The following is a 20,632-nucleotide window of genomic DNA, read 5'->3' as shown; positions in this document are numbered from 1 at the left end:
GGTTGTGATGTGCACACACTGAACACACCAAACCAAGCCAAATGAATCTGCAAGCTCACAAGCCAGCTAATCCAGAATGGCACAACAAAGGAAGTTTGACGCTGAAGGCAGACAGTCTCAAGAGAGTTGGGGAAACTTCTTTACAGAGTGCAAAGAAAGCCCTTTGTATCCATTCGTCTTGAGAATATCCCTGTTTTTAAAGAATACATTGTGTGTTGTGATTTTGAATTCAGACACCAGGAGAAATATGGAGTCATGGATGGGGAATAAACACATAAAGAGGCTGAGCTGAAAGCTGCATGCAGGCACAGCAAAATGTTCAAAAAACCTCTTTTAGACAAATCTTAAAATGATGGTGTGATAAAAGCAAGCGTGGGAAACAGAGTCAAGGATTTCTGGAGAAACTGTAAAGTTTATTTGCAAATTTTAGGTTTTTCATTTGCAGCAAGTTTCATGCAAAAAGGCTATAAGGTACAGAAAAGCTGATATTTAAAAAAATACAGTTCCCAAAGAGGCACCAAGCTGTCATACTGCCGTGCATTGTGAAACAGTCTACATGGATTTTATGGCATTACCAAAATCTATATGGGACTATGTGTTCCTCTTGTGTTTGTATGGCCCACTTAAATTATCACAGTACATTATAGTGCGTCCTTCAAGCTGAATTTATGCATCAGTATATGGGTCTGCATTGCAACCTTATTGTGATGCCAGAAAAGCGTTCTTTACACCTTAGCATGAACAGGAGATCTGCAACATGGTCAATGAAAATAATGCCAATAGACTCTGTCAGCCTCTCTATGATAGCATGTTATAAAGACATCAGGTAACCAGGAAGCAATTCTGCAAAGTATCATTTAGATGGACCTGTCAAAGTGAAGCAATATTTCTATAAGTGTTGACACACTCTACAAACATTACCCACCGTGATACCAATGGATCATGGATTTTCCTTGAAGAAACAAAGAGCATAAAAACACAGGTGTTTTGCTTGTATTGTAAAATCCTACAGTATGGTCAATAGTCATTTTGTTGGAAGTGCTATTTCTGTTTTTTGTAAAGAATAGGAAATGAAAAGGGAATGAATCATGTCACACGCATTAATGTGTCAATAAGGTTTCAAAAGGGCAAAAAAACAAAAGAGAAAAATGAAACATGATAGGCCAGCGAGCTACAGCAGCGTACTGGGTACATAATGATGCGTGCTGCAGGTTTTCAAAATGGTGTCAGAATATATATATTCCCAACATCTGGCCATACAACACCTGCTGACTTTTCTGTGCACCTTCTACATGGATCTCGCACTCATCGAATGACAATATGTTTGGTGAGAAGCTGCAAGATATTTTTTGTCCTTGTCTCAGATGTCACCTTGGGGCTCGTTCAGAAATTATGATTGTGGTACTTTCACCACGCTCTCCATCCTTGAATCCTATTAGGAAATTATTTTCCTTCTTTTCAGTGAATGCTGCTCATGCAATAAAAGAGATTAAGTCCAATTTCTCAAGTCATCGTTAACATTTGCAAAACAATAAGTGAGAAGAATCTGTGATCCATTGCACCACACAGCATTATGTTAGAAGGCTTGTAGCTTTATATGCGAATAAACACATTAGAGTGACAAATCCTTGTTAGGGCAAAGGTTAGGCAGCTAAGTACTGCTCTTTACCAACATAACAGTCGACTGTACTCTAAAAATATCTAGTTTTTGGTGGCAGTGACTGAAAACGGACAAGGCTGTACTTTCTGTGTACAGCATGTATTCATTGAAATGTTTCACATTTGTCCTTGATTGGGTGCAAGGATTTACACCTCTATTAGTTTTAATGTTGACAGACCGTGTTATTGTACCACAGGCAGCAGAGGCAGAATAAAACATTTCAAAAGATTGTTGTCCTGCACCATTGCACGGAAGATACGGTGATGTGGATGAGGGTCTGTGGCCCTGTGACATAGAATGCAGGAAAAATATTGTCTATCCATACATAATATTTTAGATAGATAGTACTCAATCCCATGAGAATAGCAACAAATGAAATTTGATTCACTGCAGTAATATGGTCGGCCTACATTTCACAGCTTTCAGTCTCTGGAGGAATTTCACTTATAATTTTTATTTGAGAAGACTGAGGTAGAAACTCAAGGACTCTCAAAGCTCATCTAAATGGCTGAAAAAAATAGTTAGGGCAAAGGTTATGCAGCTCAGTACCTTTTTTCATCCTTCATTTCTTTTTAACATCTGGGATTGTTGGTTTCCTTGGTCAACAGAGAACACATGGATATCAAGATGACTGATTTTCTGCCAAATTAGATTTTATGTTCCTTTCAAAAATGTTTTACAGGCCACAATTTTCTAATAATCATTAGAAAATTAGCCATTACCAGATGAGGACTGAAGTTGTTGATTCGCCTTAAGCAATGAGGGTTCAAATCAGAATAAAGGCTGCTAAATACTAATTGCAGTCAGATCTCAGCAACTGCTTTATGTATTGTTGCTAAACTAGTCTTATTTTGACCTCCTATCCTCTATAAAGAACATAACATAAAATAAAATAAAATATGCCACTGTGGGTGGCACTTTAGTGAAGTGTTTTGCACATTAGTGAAGTGTTTAGCACTGTCGCCTCAAGGCAAGAAGGTTCTGGGTTCGAATCCAGTAGCTGGCTGTTCTCCCTGTACCTCTTTCTCCGGGCTTCCTCCCACAGACATGCGTCTTAAGTTAACTGGTGATAGTAGGAGTCAATGTGAGTGTGAATGATGATCTGTCACTCTGTGTTAAACCGCGATATGCTGTCGACCTGTCGCCCACTGACAGATGATGGGTTCCAGCCCCCATGACCAGGAATTGTACAAGCAACTAAGGGAACTGGTGGATAATCTTAGTGTCTGTGGGATCTTGTGCAAATGTAGATGTTTCTATTCAGAGCATGCTGTACACCTCTCAATATTGCATGCTTGTGAACAAATGAGACAAGCAACTTTAGGACAGCTTCATGCAGCTTTTAATGATGTCATTAGATTATTAATGGTGACCTAGATGGTTCAGTGAGAGTAAAAATACTTGCAGCTGCAGAATCAATACCTTTAAAGCTCTGTAAAGTAATATCACATATACACTTATTTGCATGCATAGTACTTCAGAAAAGGAAAACATTGTGAAAATTCAGGTATAAGTTTGCAATCCCGGCTGTGAAAACAGGTAATGATCTTTATCTCTACTGTATTTTTATTTGTCATAAAAAGTTTTTTTTTTTATCCATTCATTCATCATTCTATTTTGCTTATCCAATTCAGGGTCATATATTTTGTTTATTTTCCTGCCTTGTGTTCTGTGTGTCAAGTCAGCGTTTCTGTGTTTGATGCCCGGTGTTTACTTATTTCCTGTTTTATTTTGGTAGGACTTTGGCTCTTATGTTTCAGTTTATTTCCCTTGCTTTATTACCCTGAGTTTAGGTGCGTTTGTTCCGCAGCTGTGTCTCATTCCCCATTAGCCCTCAGAGTGATTGTATGTACTTGAACTCTGTTTGTCTTGTGCATGGTACTAACTGTACTGTGACCCCTTTCATGTTCTGGATCTATAGACTTTGTCTTCAGCTGCCTTTTGCTCGTCATAATAAAGGTTTGACTTTGGTTAAGTAACTGACGTTTTATCCACATTTCTTTTATAAATCGTGACATGCAAAGAGATGGATCGAATCACTCGTGTACAGAAAACCTTCAAAGATCAAAATAATAAAACTACTCTCTGAAGTTCCTGGTTATAGTGGTGATGCATTCTTTGTCCTTTTTCATGTATTATTATTCTGTGGAGATGGATCAGGTATTTAAAAAAACAACAACTCAGGTTTAATCTGACTGACCTGTGCTCTCTGAAATGCTTTATCACATCAAGTAAGTGCAAGTGTTAAAATTGGTATGACAAAACTGTTTTATTAGTTTAAAAAAGTAACATGACCAAATCAAGTTTCCATGGTGACTCCGACCTGCTGAATTGCTTCCCTGCTCATCGCTGCTTCCCTCAATATTAAGTAATTAATATGCTGTGGGCTAAAAAGAGTAAAAACATGTTGCTCCTTTTTTTTTTTTTTTACCTTTACTGTCTCAGTCACTGCCTGTTTCTGAGCATTTTTTATTTATTGAACATTAAAATTCACAAATCCCAATGCAGAATGTGTCAACATGACTGAAAGACAATGATGCCTAAGAGGAAGGACTGAAAATAACCTTCACATTTTTAGTGTTTCATCCTTTGCTAACCATTTTGTAAAGGCAAACCTAAAGCACTGTGCAATAGTCTTAAGCCATCGCTCATTGCTTTATGTTTTGGTGGGAAAGTGGAAAATAGGTCAAGAGACTTGGACAATTCCACCAGGTTTGGTGTGAACACCTTTACCTTCAGCACAGTCTGAACTCGGCAGCTCTCTGTGAGGATCTTCAGGAATAGTTCTCCAGGCTTCTTGAGGGAACTTCAAAATTATTCTTTTGATATTTCTGCCTTTTGTCCTGTTCTCTGTCAGGATGATCCCACACTGCTTCAGTAATGTTGAGGTCCGAGCTCTGAGGAGGCCGATCCATGACTGTATTTTTTTTTTCTGCAAAGGACAGTGTGTTTGGGATCATTGCCGTGCAGAAAAATGAAACAGTTACAAGTCAGATGCTTTTGTCCAGATTGTTGCATAGTGGACAGTGCTTTTATGTGCTCATAATTTCATCAGTTTTGATAAGATCCCCAAGTGCACTGGTTGTTATGCATCCCGAAACCATGACAGAGCCTCTACCTTGTGTGACAGATGGCTGTAGACAATTACTGCTGTAGACAATTACTGCTGTACCTATCTCGGGACCTCTTCTGTGCATATTCATGACAATTTGAACAAAAATGTTCACATTTGGATTCATCACTGCATCAGGCTTGTTGCCACTTTCAGTCCACTTCTTACCTAATTTGCTATACCTCAGGCTTTTTGCATCATTAACCTTCCTTAAGAATAATTTCCTTCCAGGCACTCCTGCAGTGAAACCACTTGTGATGAGGCTTTGGTGAATAATAGATGGAAGTTCGTGCATCTCTAAGGTCCCGTGTCAGGGCTTTGCTGGATTTTCTTTTTCCTGTTTCACGAGATGACTTTGAGATGCTGATCATCATTTCACTTTTCCTCCACTTGTCCTCTTTCCTCAAAGGACACACTGTGCACCATGCAGAGATAAGCCAAGATGTGCTTATAGCCCTTTAGAAGTCATCTTGTTGTTGTATAAATACAACATATGCCTGTCAAACTCTGTTATGTTTGACATTTTCATAGATCCAACCGAAAAAAATGGGGACAAATTGTGTTTTCGCGACAGGCTGCTGAGATGCAATTTAAAATTGGTTCTTGTTGTCTGTAGACACAGCACTGATTCATCTCCTGATTTAGTGGCCTTTTTTATGCTTGAATGAGTTCAGTGTTAAGTGGTTCAACAAACAGTTAAACAAAAACCCATTCTCATGGAAATGTCAGATGCACATGCTAGTTTAGCTCACTGGGTGAGTAAGCGAGTGAGTGAGATGACTATGTCTACCACACACTGCAAAGCTCAAAAGCAGCAACCTGGGTTTGAGTCTGACCCAAGGACCTTTGCTGCATGTCTCTCCTGTCAACTATCTAATGAAGGCAACAGGCCCAAAAAGAATGATATCAACAAAGAAAATGTCAGGTACACAGGCTGGACTGAAAATGAGTGAAAAGCAGTCAATGTCTAAAGAAATATGTTGAATCTCTCCAGCCTGGAGAACTATTGCTGAAGTCTGGCTCCTTGTAAACAAAATATGAATAAATGAAGGTTTCCTGATTGTGTTCAGGAATCTACACTCAATCTGTACTCGCCACAGGTTCTTGTTGAGACTTGCTTTATGTGTATCTGTTGGTAGATTTGCTCTGCAGTGGATGAGTCATTCATTGTCATGCACATGCATATTTCCAAGGCAAACATGCAACAAACCACAGATAAACATAATACAGCATAGTCAAGCAGCGTTTAGTACATTTAACAGTTTTACTCAGTTCGTTTTTGTTCTTTACAGATGAACATCCAAACCGTGATATTAAGGAAAAGGATGAAAAAGACACAATAAAAACACAATAAAATAAAATTCTTACATTTTTGCTAGCGTGGAAATCAAGTTCCTCAAGCAGGACAGATGCTGGTGTCCCTTTGCACAGCTTTACACTTCACTTCAAAGTTCAGTTTTAAATCAGTAATTGTTTCAAGATATAGAAAACTGAACACCTTACATGCATTAATGTAATAATGTGCTTAGCCTACTCAACGTAAATTACACACGAACAACATGAAGCTACTCACGCAGAGGAGAACGGCTGCTGCTGCATCATCATCCGTCATCATTTCTGCTACGCTGACAGGGCCAGGGGCCAGGACTCTCCTCTTCGGGTTTTGGGGGGATGTTGCTAACTCCAGGTCCGATAACAGCCACCACACCCGCAGTAGATGTGCACGGTGTGAGGTCTCGCAGCAAGCTATCAAACACGGCGCATTTCTCGGCTTTAAAAAAAAAACGCTATGCATAGCCAGGTGTTTCATCAGATTTGAGGAGTTACCTCCTTTGACAGTATCACAGTATCAGCTTAAAGCACTTGTTGCAGGCTGCTGAGTTTGCATCTTTTGCTGTGAAGTACAGCCAGACTTTTGACCGCTTCGCCTTGGGCATTTTTAATCTGTAGCTCTGCTCTAAAAGAACGTACGTACCTGGCCCCGCCTACTATCCTCGGAAACGTAAAATGATTGGCTAGAATTGGCTCAGGAAAAAAAAGCACCGAAATAAAGCACCGAAATGTGCGCTGCTTTTCGGTCTGGTTACTACCGTTTATGTCAGAAGGACACCGGTACCCATCCCTACATTCCACCATCTGACCCTTAATGGATCTGATGTCTAGTATGACACCATTTAACAAAATCCTCCAGCACTGGACCGTGGCTGGTCTCACTCTCTGGGAGCCACACAGGTCTGCATATAAATTTGTCACACACAATTTGTGACTCTTCGCAAATGTCAGCATGCTGACTCTTTAAACAAAGGTGGTAGTCATGGTAAAGTTTACATTTGTCAAACATCAGCCCTGTTTATGAGTACCGTTACACACGGCCACTTGCATTGCTGTAGATTCTCACGGTTGTAAGATTTACTCTGTTTTCCCTGAAATTACTCTCCCGTTGAACTTAAGACTTCCCGGTGAACATAACCCCCAAATTACCTTGGGAATTTTCTGATCTATTTTTGAGATGTTCCCTGAACACCAACACAACTCAGCCTCCGTCCTTAATCTGCAGGGATTTCAGGTTCAACGAGGAGCTGCTGACACTGACTTGTTTCCCCTGGGGGGCAATAAAAGAAATCGGGATTCTTGAATCTTGTTCTCCGCGCTCTCTGCAGTATATGGTATCATGAAGGATGCAAAGCTGACAAGACAGTTGAGTGACTTAAACAAACAGAGAGTGAGACAAGTCAAGAGAGAGGAGAAGGTTTTACTAAGATTAAAGCATATGTGAATATATCATTAGATCTATGTGGAATTTGCTGTTCGCACTCTGATAGACACACATAGCAATGTATTTGCACTTTCCTTCCAAAGAATAAGGTTCAGTGCTTATTTTTTAGAGCAGCTAAGCTAGTAACCTATATTAGGGATAGATTGCTGCCTAGCAATTCATCAACGTTGCAAAGGAATCTATGCAATCTGAAAATGGAGTCTAATAGTTAGAGAGGTAGGGGCATGGTTTTGGTTTTGTTCAGTGATGGATTTTTAGTTGATATGAGTCACAGCTGTAACAAGTCAGTGTCCGTGAGTCACCCACTCACCCACTGACCACTTCGCCCCAGTGCAAAATCATCAAAGCAGGTGCTGCCCATTACGGAGCATCATAATGTTCTGCTTTCTGTCCAGTCTGCCACCTGCCTTTGGTGTCTCACTCCTCGCTAGAGCATGTACCCACTCTCATTATTACACAAGCTCATTTAACTGTAAATTAGCCATCATCTGCTCTCCAGCAGCTCACCTAATCCCACAGTTGAAAAAAAAAAAAACGAAAAATCAAAATCACTATGCATTTTGTTGAAAGGCAGATGAAGGAAATAAAAGCAGGGGACTTTAAAACAACCTGAAAATTAAACTGCACTGAGGAGGAGATACTGGTTTCAGCTGCTTCTCAGTCTTTTTTCACATTTGACCTTCATCCTGTCTTCTTTTTTCTTCCAAGATCATATTGCAAAAGCACCATAAACCTGCATTAACACAAGCACAAACTTTGAGTTGTCTCGTAATTCCTATTCAAAACTGCAGTATAGAGGAGCTTGTTAATAAAACTGTCACTGGTTTAGTAAATGAATGACATCACATACTTGACACCATGGATCTGATGACTCGGATTACATGGTACTATGAATAATTGCTGCTAACAGTTGTAGTTTTGTTGTGGACTTAGTTCTTGAGATAACAGAGATCTGTTGATATGATAATGGTGTGATAAATGACTCTCATAAAGATAGGCCTTCTTGTGTGTGACCTAATGTAGCTGTAGTTCTATTACTGGTGTACTGCTGGAAAGAGGAAACAAAATGGCAAGTAATTAAATTATAATCCAAGCAGTGGGACACACACACACACACACACACACACACACACACACACACACACACACATAGATATATATATGCAAACTGCTTGCACAAGGTATAATTTGTTGCTTTGAATGATAATAAATTATAAAATTATAGCCTGGCAGGTTTGTGAGAGTAAATTAAATATCATTTTTGTTAAGCAAATTTATGAGTACCCTTTCAGATCAATGGAAAATAATTTTAAATGAATAGATAAAGGATGCTGAATATGGGGCTGCCAGGCTGGAGAAAAAGCAGGAAGACCACAGAGGAGGATTATGGAGGCAGTGAAGAAGGGCTGATGTTACAGAGGAAGATGGTACGGACAGTGTGAGATGGAAACAGATGATCCGCTGTGACGACCGGGAGCAGCCAGAAGAAGAAGAAGATAAGCAGAGTGCATGACAATAGATGACAAAGAGGCACAGAGAAAAAGGAAATGACAAAAGAAATTAGTGCCAGTGCACACAGTGACTGCGATAAAGACCTGGCGTGTGTGTTTGGGGGGATTTTCACCAGGAATCTTCTTGTGCTCCATTCTTTTACACAGATCAAATTAGGAACTAGCATTTCCTGCATATATGATATCCCCAGCACATTTCATGACCAGCTCAGTTTATTGCCCGGCGTGCACAGATAGGGTGTATGGGATCTCTTTCAACACTATGCGGGATAAACACCGCTCCTAAAATATCCCATCCACAGCTGAAAAAGTCAACGCTGTGTTTATATGAGTCTGCTAATGAGGGAAAATTAAATATTCTAGAGATACAAGCATCGTCAGGCTATCATTAAGCGTCAGAGAAAGGTCAGCAGCAAGGGTGTTGTGCAACCTTCAACTATCACATTATGTCCCAGGGGGAATTTAGATGAGTATTGATCAAATGGCCTTTCATGAATGGCAGTTAAGTGCATTTTGTAAAGTCTATTAGCTTACTGTTAAAACTCAATAACCTCCTGGTTGTGCAGTGCCCTTCCACATGTTAGAGGTCATAAGAGAGAGAGAAAGATGGAAAGGTGGACAAAAGATGCTTTGGGACTGTGGGCAACTCTTTTATCTATGTTAAGAGCTCAGATGATCGCATTCTTGGAAACTGAAGAACAAAAAAGAAAAAAGCAGACACACACAAACCGTCAGATCTTTTGCAATCAATGTATAATGAAGTATAAGGATAAAAGCAGCAGAACTAAGAGCTGAGAGTTTTTCAGATGCCTTAGCTTTTCTGCTAATGAACCTGTCCTTCATGTCCTGAGTTTCTTCCTTCATGTTGATGAAAGGTTTAGAAACCGATCCATTTCCTTTTGGGGGTTAATTTTCATTTCCTAGAAATGAAAACTTATTTCTGACTTTGCGCTGACTGGCTTTGCAATATATTCATAATCTAAATCTGTCCTCTCAGTTCAGCCTGTCCATATTCAGTGCATGCTGGCATGGTTTTCAAGGGAATTATATTTCCAGGGAATCTTTATTCTGTTGCCAAATGGAGCTGCTGAGGGCAGTGGGCTGTGTGATTATTATTAAAGTATATAGTATTATTATTTATGTGGAGATAGATAGATAGATAGATAGATAGATAGATAGATAGATAGATAGATAGATAGATCGATCGATAGATAGATAGATAGATAGATAGATAGATAGATAGATAGATAGATAGATAGATAGATAGATAGATAGATAGATCGATAGATAGATCGATCGATCTACATGGAACTTGTTTATCAGCTCCATCATAGTTTTATGTGCTCTGTATACTTGTTTCACGTAAAGTCAACTCCACGTGAAACAAGTCAGTTGTTTCTGAACTGAGTCTAACTCTGAACCTTTCTATGGATTGCCCAGCAGGCCTTACTCACATGCTGATGGTACAAATCTGTATCATGCAGGCTTTATGTGGTGAATCCAAGGTGTGAGAGCCATAGAGATTTTGAAATGTGCTCATGCTAAGTGAACTATCACACTTTCCTAATACAGTTATGTCTTTGCACAATCAAGATGTAACAATGTTGCATACGAAGCTCTGTGAAAAGTTAGTTTATCTGGTGCGTTGGTTCTTCTCTGCTATATAAATAAAGGCCCATGATATGTAGTTAATCTGCTTTAGGGTGTTCTGAAGGCCAAATTGGCCCAGAGATCTTTCCTCAGTGAATTTAGAGCCAGGCAAGGTTAGAAAAGTCACTGATTCTGTTATTTGCTGCAGATTCTGCTCCCAGCTTGTTCAGGCTGACCCACTGAAGGCCTTGGGGCAAAAATGGGGTGGGCCTCTATTGACCCAATTGTTCCTGCTGTTTGTGCGTAATGTATGGTCCAGTTTTCCTTCAAGTACAGCACATAGCAGGCTACTGATAGCAAACAAGCATATTTTCACAAAAGCCCCAGAAACCAAAAGTTCTATTTACCTGAGTTCTACTTGAGTCAAAGTATTCTGTGTATGACTTTGTTTATGATAATTTGAACACATATCTGTTTATGGAATAGGCACCCTGCGAAATCAATCATGTAGAACAGAATCACTAAAGCCTTTATCAAACTGTAATGCAATGCAGCAAACTCTGGTTGTCTGGGGCCATTGTTTACCTAAAGCTTTTGTTTGGCATTTTTCATATACTTCTATCTAAGAATGACACTAAGCATCAGCTTAGGCCCACAAAGCAATTTGAAAACACATTTCAAACCACACAAGTGTTTTATTTAGTATTTATGCTTGGACTATGGCTTTTCTACACTTCATTTCACACAAAAGCTCGGCTGAAGAGCGAGAATCCCATTCTCAACAGAACAGACGAAGAAAATCTGCCCCCTCTATCTGACATCCAGTCTAGTTAGCAACACCTTTGTTCATTATTTGTGCAGCGCAGTGCTGCTGTTGTTAGTGATTGAAGGAGAGCTGCACAAACACAGAATGAGAAAGTTAAAGCTCATCAATAAAAGAACAGAGAAGGGAGTCTCTGTTGTCTGATGCCCTCTTGCCGGTGTGGGATTGTTTACATAACATTAGCAGCACTTTATTTTGCACACTCTCAGCACCTTTGCTTCCTTTTTTGTCTCTCCTCGTACGGGCTCTGAATTCTAATGTGATCTGGCCCAATTATTCCAAATAGTTCAAGCTGAGTTTTTTATTTAGTCTTTATTTTATTTACAGGGTTTTCAGTCATTATGATTTAAATGCAGAAACATCAAATTAGCAGCTGTCTTGTATGAAACCTGATGCTATGGCCACAGTCATGGATACAGAATGACAAAATACTGTTTTCACAGAAGCTCCAGTCAACATATGTATCTGTTCAATTTACCAGAGAATAAAAGGCTGTTTGTGGCACTTGAAATGGTTTGATTTAAAGTATGCTGCAAATGTTTAGAGGAAATTTGATATAATAATTTTCAGTCTGACACATATAAAGTAAGAAAATGAACACATCTGAGTATATTTGCATGGCTGTGGAAGGTCAGCGAGAGTGAGACAGAGAGAAATAATGATCGTAAATTTTTCATCTTGTGTGCATACAACACAGTATACGTGCTCAGTTCAAATATGAATGATATACTATTTGCTGCACAGGGGTATAAAATCTTGAATGGATCACTTCAAGTCCTAATCCTCAAAGCTTTCCACAAGGGAGACGTTTATCTCACTAACTATGCACTCATTACGCTGAAGTCTTTGATGCCATGTTCAACCCCGAAAAGCTCAGGAAATTGATTTTAGTTCTTGTACATTTTATTTGCCTTTTATTTTTTCACAAGAGATGAGTCATTTCTCCAGGACAATGCAACAAGCACTACTATTTTACTCCATACATCTACAAAAATAAAATGCACAAATTCTTTTTTTTTGTCCGCTCATTTCTTTAGTTTTTCCACAGATACAACAACAGGCGATTAAATTGATCTGTTCTTTTATGATATTATGATATTTTAAATAAAGCAAACACATCTAGGCACCACTGTCCTGCTTTTTTTAATTAAATATTTTGATTTCTTTTGTTCCATTGATTATACTGATGAAAGAATTACACACTTGCACCAGTGAACAAACACAAACACAGTAATTTACCGGTATGCAGAAGAAAATAAATCACGCCTGAGTGCTGCAACTATTTGAATCTCACTTTGGATTAACAGCTATACATGTCCATGACACGAGAGCAGTACTGCTCGACAGAAGCGGGGAGACTGAAACAGTGAACACCTGTAACAATAGAAATATGTGTTGCAGAGGAAATCTTGAGAAACACAGTAGAAGTAGGGCAAATCCTACCGTGCAGTACATTATAATTCTGCATTTTTTTTTTCTAAAGAAATAAGATTTTCTGCATCGACAGAGTAGTGAGAAATATACCCTCTTGGTAAACAGATCAATAGTACTGTAGGTGGAATATTTCGAGTTCCCCAATCATCCCAGTCAGACATCCATTTGGACCAGCACCAAAACAGGTGGTGCCTCAGCCACTTTGGCCTTGCGACGCAGCAGATGAGTCAGGCTCCTGAAAGATGGCGTGGCGTGCAGGAGAAGTTCTTTGAGGCCTGCCCGAAACTCCCGGCGGATCAGGCAGTAGAGCACAGGGTTGAGGCAGCTGTTGGTGTGCGCCAAGCAAACAGTCAGAGGGAAAGCGTAGGCCTGTGCATTGTAGAAAGCTTTGCTGAAGGGCACAAGGTCAAACTTTATGAGCACACCCCACAGTGTCAGTGCCTGATTAGGAAGCCAGCAGAGAAAGAAGGAGAGAACTACGATAACAATGGATTTAGTCACTTTGGAATGACGATTTTGTCGGCTTTGGTTTGCCTCGGGGCCCGCTGCACCTGCAATGCGCCGGCTTAGGATGAAGCGAAGCAGCAGCAGATAGCAGACGGTGATTATAACTAGAGGAATAATGAAACCTACTAGGACCTTTTGAAGCTGATATAGACCCAGAAGGAGCTGTGGATCCCAACTGCCAGAGTCTGGGAAGCGCACCAGGCAAAGCTCCTCATCAGATACTTGGGCACTGGTGGAGTAGATGGCATGAGGCAAAGTGGCCAGCAAAGAAACAGCCCAGATGCACAGGCTTGTCCACCTGGCTCTGGCAGCTGCTGTCCGTCGGCTGTGTATCTTCAGTGCGGAGGAGATGGAGTAATAACGTGCCACGCTCATAGCTGTGAGGAAGAATACACTGGCATACATGTTCATGGTGGTGACAGAGCTGATGAGTTTGCACATCACACGACCAAACGGCCAGCGGAAGTCCAGGGCTGTGTCCACTGCCCAGAAAGGCAAGGTCAAAACAAACTGTAGATCTGTGATAGCCAGCCCCATCACAAAGCAGTTGATGGACGACTGCTTCTGCCTGTAACGGGAGTGCAGCAGATACAGAGCCAGTGAATTCCCCACCAGCCCCAGAGCGCAGACGATAGAGTAGACGCACGCTATCATCACACGTACCACTACGCTGGAGCTGTCTCCTTGAATTTCCATGATAGATTCCTTGGTGAGGAGCTGCAGCCAGCAGTGCAGTGACATGTTAGTGGTGGAACCTTCGCTGCAGTTGCCATTGTAGTCGTCCTGTATTATTTGTTGTTGACATGGCTCTGGTGCCACCGTTTGAACTCCAGACTCATTCAGCTGCATGGTTGGCCTCTCCTTCTCACATATCACCTCGTAGGGCAAAGTTGAAGAGCTGCCGTGTCTTCAGAACACAGAGAAAAAAGTTTGTGCTGATGGCTTTTGCAGCATTTCTGTTGCATGTGTCATCAGATTATCTCCCATGGCGCTGTAGATGCCATCCTCTGCCGCCGTTATTCTCTCCTCATTTCTCCACACACTACTCACAGCTCTCTGCGCGCCACGTCCGTTTATAGGTTTCGCGTGAACGCGCAAAGCTCTGCCCCGCCGTCGACGCTCTTCACCTCACCAAGAGGATGATAGGACCAGAGCGAATCCGCGCTCTCACAGCCGCAGCCACATCAAAGTCTCCCAGAATGTCCGTCAGCGCTGAGTCGTAATGTATTTTGACACGACAGTGGCACATCCATAATCATGTTTGTACAGTGTCACCTGTGAACAGGAGCTTTTGGAGACGTGGAGACAGTGTACGCATAAAATATGCACAGGTGCGGAACGGACTGACTGTACACGGCGCTGTGTTTGGCGTGATCGTTCGGGACGTTTGTTGAGGAGCTGAAGGACAAGGATCAAGGACACAGCATCACCTCTGTGTTTCTGATTAGCATCAAAGGCGAATTTAAAGGCGGTGAAACCACGTGTACCCGTATAACATTTATTATTATACCAGCAGATAAGAAATATTAGCCTGAAATAATACTACCTAGAAGTTCTGAAGTCATATAAGCGCGTTAATCACAGGCTTATGATTCTACCGGCCACTTTGTTAGGGACACTTCGTCACCTCCTCCTCGAAGCGAATATCTAATCAATCACAATCACAATCACACGGTAGCATCTCACCTGTCGTTTAGACATATACAGTTCTGTACAAAAGTCTCAAACCACCCCTCAATTCTTTATATTTTGCTCCCCAAACTTTATGGTAATTTCAAAAAGTCGTCTTTAGCAAAAAAAAAAAGAAAGAAAAAAAGAAAGAGAGATTTTCTTTCAACACGGACTTTTTCATTTATTTGTAGTGCTGACCATTTGAGAGGATTTTTAATATTTATTTGTTATGAAACTTAACACTAACTTATGAATCACCAAAGCACAAAAAATGCACTGGGATGATCAAGGGAGGAACAGTTCCCCTTGAAAACAAAAATAATTAAATAAAATTGGAAGGACTGTGGTTTAGGGGTTTGGGAAGCTCATCTTGTAACCGGAAAGTTGCCGGTTCGATCCGTAGCTGTCTTGGTCATTGTGTTCTTGGGCAAGACACTTCACCTACCGCCTACTGATGATGGTCAGAGGGGCCGATGGCGCGATATGGCAGCCTCACCTCTGTCAGTCTGCCCCAGGGCAGCTGTGGCTAGCGCTTTGAGGGTCTCGAAAAGCGCTATATAAATGCAATCCATTATTATTAATAAACTACACAGGTTACGGCCTGTGTAGAAGAAGTGGCAGGCCTCAAATGAAGAACAAAGCAGATAAACAGTATCAGACTTATATAATTGTATGGAATTATACATGTATATTATATATTGATAGGATCAAATGAGTTTACCATTAAGACTGTTTGTATCAACCCTTTTTTTTGTCTCATTATTGTTTAAAATGTATTTTGTTGTTATTTTAGTCAAGTTCAAAATAAATCAATTATTCAGTGACCAAAAAAAGAAAAAAGGAAAAACAACAACAACAGCAACAAAAAAAACGTTGAACTTTGAAGTGAAGTTGCAGCAGCTCCAAGTGCAGCCTGAGAATGAGTTTTTCAACAAACTGGTTGGTTGTGGCAAACAGTGTCCATTCTGCAAAGTTCTCTGTGATGCAGAAGGAGGAGCCCGTACTGAGCACTTTGCTGCAGTGCATAGGCCACAAGGTCTGGGTAAATACACTTGGCATGTAACAAAGAAACTTGTCACTGACATATGCTCTTCCTCTGTGATCAGTGACAACAGATTTAGCTGTGCTGATACAAATCGTAAATGGCACCCTTACAAGAATTACAAGGAAATTTACCCAGACTGGAAAATCACTCCAGATTCGAGCCTTGAGGCACCGGACTACTGGAAATATGTAATGGCAAAGTACAACACGGACCTTGCCAAAGAATATAATGCAAACCCTGCTGATATTCCTGAAAGTTGGAATGACATCACAAAAGAACAGGCAGAAAAAAGCCTCAAGAAATCATTTAACGTCAAGTAACAACTTACATACCTTCTCATTTTTTGTTCTTGTGTACAGAAAAACACATCCCAGATCATTTAATTTAATAAGAAAATAATAATTTAATAAGATTTAATAAGGAAAGCGTTTTAAATAATTTAATAAGAAAAACTAGTATTTCATAAGACAAACCTTAAAATATTTTAACACCCACATACATATTAAACAATATGATTTAAAGCAAGTTTTTTTTTAAAGAAGTTTTTGGTTACTTTTACCTCTGTTTGAAAAATAATCTGCTCACAGGTTTTTTGCACTTTTAAGTAATTAATTCAAGTAATTATATTAAAACTAAAAAAAATCTCAAGTTAATCACTAGCTCGTGTACATTCACACATGCATATGAACATCCTTTTGCTTTGTTTCAGATAATCACTATGTGTTATAGATGACTCAGTCTCCATTCTTTTAATAGGACAGTCAAAATGAAAATGCCAACAGTGCTGTATCTGGGGGATCTGATGTAAAATATTTACATGTTTGAGGTTTTTGAAGCAAATCTGAGTATATGCTAAGTATGTGACTTTGCTATTCTGTATTTAAAATGATCTTTTCCTTCTCTGACATATGTAATCTTATATGTATCTCTATATATTTTTTAAATGTTTTAATGGAACATTCATTGTATATCTGGTATGATCTGCAGAGTTAAACTTCTGCTAATGTTATGTCAGTGTTGAGTTAAAATGACCTCAGTGATGTGGATATAAAATTGTCTTTCTGTCCAAAAAAAAGAAAAAAAAAAAACAGAAAAAAAACCAGTATCTGATTGGCCAGTCCTCCACAAACAGGAAAAAATTCAATCCTGACACATGATTTGAGAGGACCGGTCTCATTGAGAGATGAATTCAGATGTGAACTTTTTGCTTCAAATTGTCATTGAACAGGTACAACGGTGAGTGTTTACAGCCATCCGTAAAACTTGGAGGCTCTGCCATGGTTTCAGGCTGCAGTTAGCCAATGGTTTTGGGGATCTTATCAAAACTGATGGAATTATGATAACAGAAAAGTACCATCAGATTTTGATCAACCAATGTCACTTGGAAACATGTGATTGGTAGACACTTTATGTGTTTATGGTCCCAAACACACAGCTAATGTAGAATAATATACATGGACAGAAAAACATGCAACACTACTGTTCATAGATTAAACCAGTGTGGAATCACCTTGTCACAAGAATAGAAGAAAAAGCAGCTGTAGTTCAAACCGAGCACCAGAAGGTGATGTAGGTGACTTTGAACATGGCATGTTTGCTGGTAGTTTGAGTATCTCAGAAACTGCTGATCCACATTGGTTTTCCCACATAACCATCTCCAAGGTTTACAGAGAATGGTCCAAAAAAAAAAAAAAAGAATATCCAGTGAGCAGCAGTTGTCTGGGTGAAAATGCCTTGTTGATTGCCACAGGTCAGACTCAACATTTGTCACTCTTATCACAATCAAGGTAAGCAGAAGAGCATGTCTAAATGCACAGTATATTAAACCTTGGGGCTGATGGGCTATAGCAGCAGGGAACTATACCAGGTACCAGCCCTGTCAGCTAAGAACAGGAAACTAGGGCTGCAGTTCATATGAGCTCACCAAAACTGGACGACAGCTGACTGGTCTAATGAGTCTTGATTTCTGCTCAACATTTGGATGGTAGAGACAGAACAACATCTGGAGATTCACATCATGTAAAGCTGACAAATCTGCAGCAACTGTGTGATGCTGTCATGCTAATATGAACCAAAGTCTTAGAGGAACGTCTGCAGAACCTTTATGAATCTATCCCACAAACAACCGGTACTTGCATGGTGTACTTAATAAAATGTCCAGTCAGCGTAAAACAACCTCGAGTATAGAACTGGTTTAATTTGCATGATATTGTGAGAGTTCTAAATCTCTGATTTTGTGTCACATTATTAACTCCAATAATGCACTGCAGAGCTACTTTGATCAAATATAACTTTTTTTCTGTTCTCATTAACTGAGGGGATACTAACACAAACTATATTACCAGTGTTTTACTCTGTTTCCTTGAGTTTTTGAGGAGCATTTCCTGTGTCTGGAAGTAATCCCTCCCTGTAACTTTCTGAAGAAATTAAAAAGACAAGACAAGATGAAAAAAAATTAATCTGCACACTTTTAATCCGTTGGAACTCACTTCTTGTCATCTTAACAATCCTTAAACCTCCAAATGCGTAGGCACTGACAGTGTGACTGGTTTAATGTTTAAGCATTTAAATCTGTGATGAAGAACACTGGGCTTCTCAGTGAGCCACAGATATTTCACAGGTTGCACACCAAACCACTTTTCTTGCAACCTGTTCTTGCTCTTCTCACATTCTGATCTTTGGTCAGGACTCCTGCACTGGGTACGCTTTTAGTGTCATGCGTGTCAGCATGCAGCGTAGTCTAATATACTCATAGATGCAACTGCCAAAAACATCTTCAACAGACCATGAGCCTGAGGAACGTGTGCTCTGCTACTGCTATAGTCAGGAAAGGGCAGAGACATTTCTGTAGAGAACCTTGGTTTGTAACATTTAACATCATGAAAGGAGACTGAAACGCCCGTGTTCTTGATAGAAGGGATTTTATGCTCTACACTCCACCTGCATCCTTACAGATATTTTGGGTGTTGACCATGTTTCACAGTGTGCCATGTTATGACTGATGGTGTGTTGTTTTATCATCATATTGCTGCGAAACACCTTTCATTACGGCTGTAATAGAAACGTGGAAAGGCCAAAAATAATTATATGGTGTTAAAGCAAAGTAAACTGCTTTGGATGTCAGAGAATAAATTAAGTCTCTAATGTATGCTTCTTGCCATAATACCAAAATGACCAAAGGGCAAGGAGCGACCCAACGTCTGCATCCAGAAAAGCAGTTTACAGTGATATACAGATACATGTGAGTGAAAGTTTAGTGGCCCACTGAAACGGACAAGCTGTGTTTGAGTAGATATGGGTCACGGAGACACTGACGTGATAAATGAAAAGAGATCTAAAGACGTGACGGAAACCTCAGGTAATCCTAGCTGATATGCTTTTCCTTTATTCACTGAAAGGAAGTGAGCGTGATGCTGGAGTTTGACTATATATATATATATATATATACCCTAGGGTGATGGCTGATGGAGTTGTTCTGATTGTTCATGCAAATCTGAACTTGCACTAAGCGGGCGAACTTAAAAAGGCTGTGGCTGAATGACAACATTTTTCATATTGCTGTTGCAGTGACCTCTGTTTAACTCACCCATGAGAATACCTTCAACTGTTCATTCATCCTGCAGATCGTTAAATAAGACAGAATGATTACATGGATCTGTTTTTGAACTGACTGCACCTTGAGTTCTGATTGCCTCCTTGAATTAATTAACAGTTATGTTGCCTCTGTAGGACAGCGGGTGTTACTTACCGAATACTGATGGTGTTAAAATCCCGCGTTGGAGCATATGGCTACCAGTTTACAGAGCTGGCCCCAGGCTAAATGTCAGGATCACCTTGAGAATGATTGCCATTCCAGGGCTGGAAAACCAACAATTTCAGATTGTCATCTGTTAGGCTAATATTTGGTGTAGGCTGTACTCTGGAGATTCAATTCCGCTGTCAAACATTTGCCTAGAACCAAACACTTTAACACCATTGGTCCCAAATTCTCCTAAACTTTCTTTCAGAAGCTCTAAGGGTAAGTTTATCATAATCGTCTCTTTAAAACTGCAAAAATGTAACCAGACCTACCTTTAAGTTTTGAGTGTTTTAGTAGATGTTGCATGCATTTGTAAGGACAACGCCAGTCTATAGCTGTGTGACATTTTCTTAGCTTTAGTGTCGAGTTGAGCTTCCTGTTCCGGTGGCGCTCAGTGCTTCCTTGGTTTGCTCTGCTTTTTGGATGTAAGTCTGTGTTGATCCACGTTCACCACCACCCTCCACACTCATTCAAAAGCACTCTGCTGAATTGTAGCCCTCTTCTGTTTTTAATGATTCATCTGTCCACTAAAAAGTCATTTATACTAATATTTTTTCTTACTCTTTCTGCATTCAGAGCAAGGGCAGACAATATTGCTAGAGATTTAAGTGCCGCAAAAATAGAGAGTGTTCAAAAAAGCTCCTGACCCAGTTTTAGTTTGAAAACTCCAGGACTGCAGTTTGTTCTGCGCAGGCAGAAATTGA

General features: G+C 40.0%; 1 protein-coding gene across 1 annotated transcript; it reads right to left on the bottom strand.

Moving 5' to 3' along the window:
* Positions 1-11,383: 11,383 nt before the first annotated feature.
* rxfp3.2b (relaxin family peptide receptor 3.2b) lies at positions 11,384-14,580 on the bottom strand. The gene has a single exon (XM_005478688.3). The coding sequence runs from the start codon at positions 14,260-14,262 to the stop codon at positions 13,060-13,062; it is 1,203 nt and encodes a 400-aa protein (XP_005478745.1). The 5' UTR covers positions 14,263-14,580; the 3' UTR covers positions 11,384-13,059.
* Positions 14,581-20,632: the final 6,052 nt, after the last annotated feature.

The sequence above is a fragment of the Oreochromis niloticus genome, linkage group LG23, assembly GCF_001858045.2.
Source record: "Oreochromis niloticus isolate F11D_XX linkage group LG23, O_niloticus_UMD_NMBU, whole genome shotgun sequence".
Lineage (NCBI taxonomy): Eukaryota > Metazoa > Chordata > Actinopteri > Cichliformes > Cichlidae > Oreochromis > Oreochromis niloticus.
The sequence above is the reverse complement of the archived record's forward strand: the minus strand, read 5'-3'. Positions and strand labels throughout refer to the sequence as shown.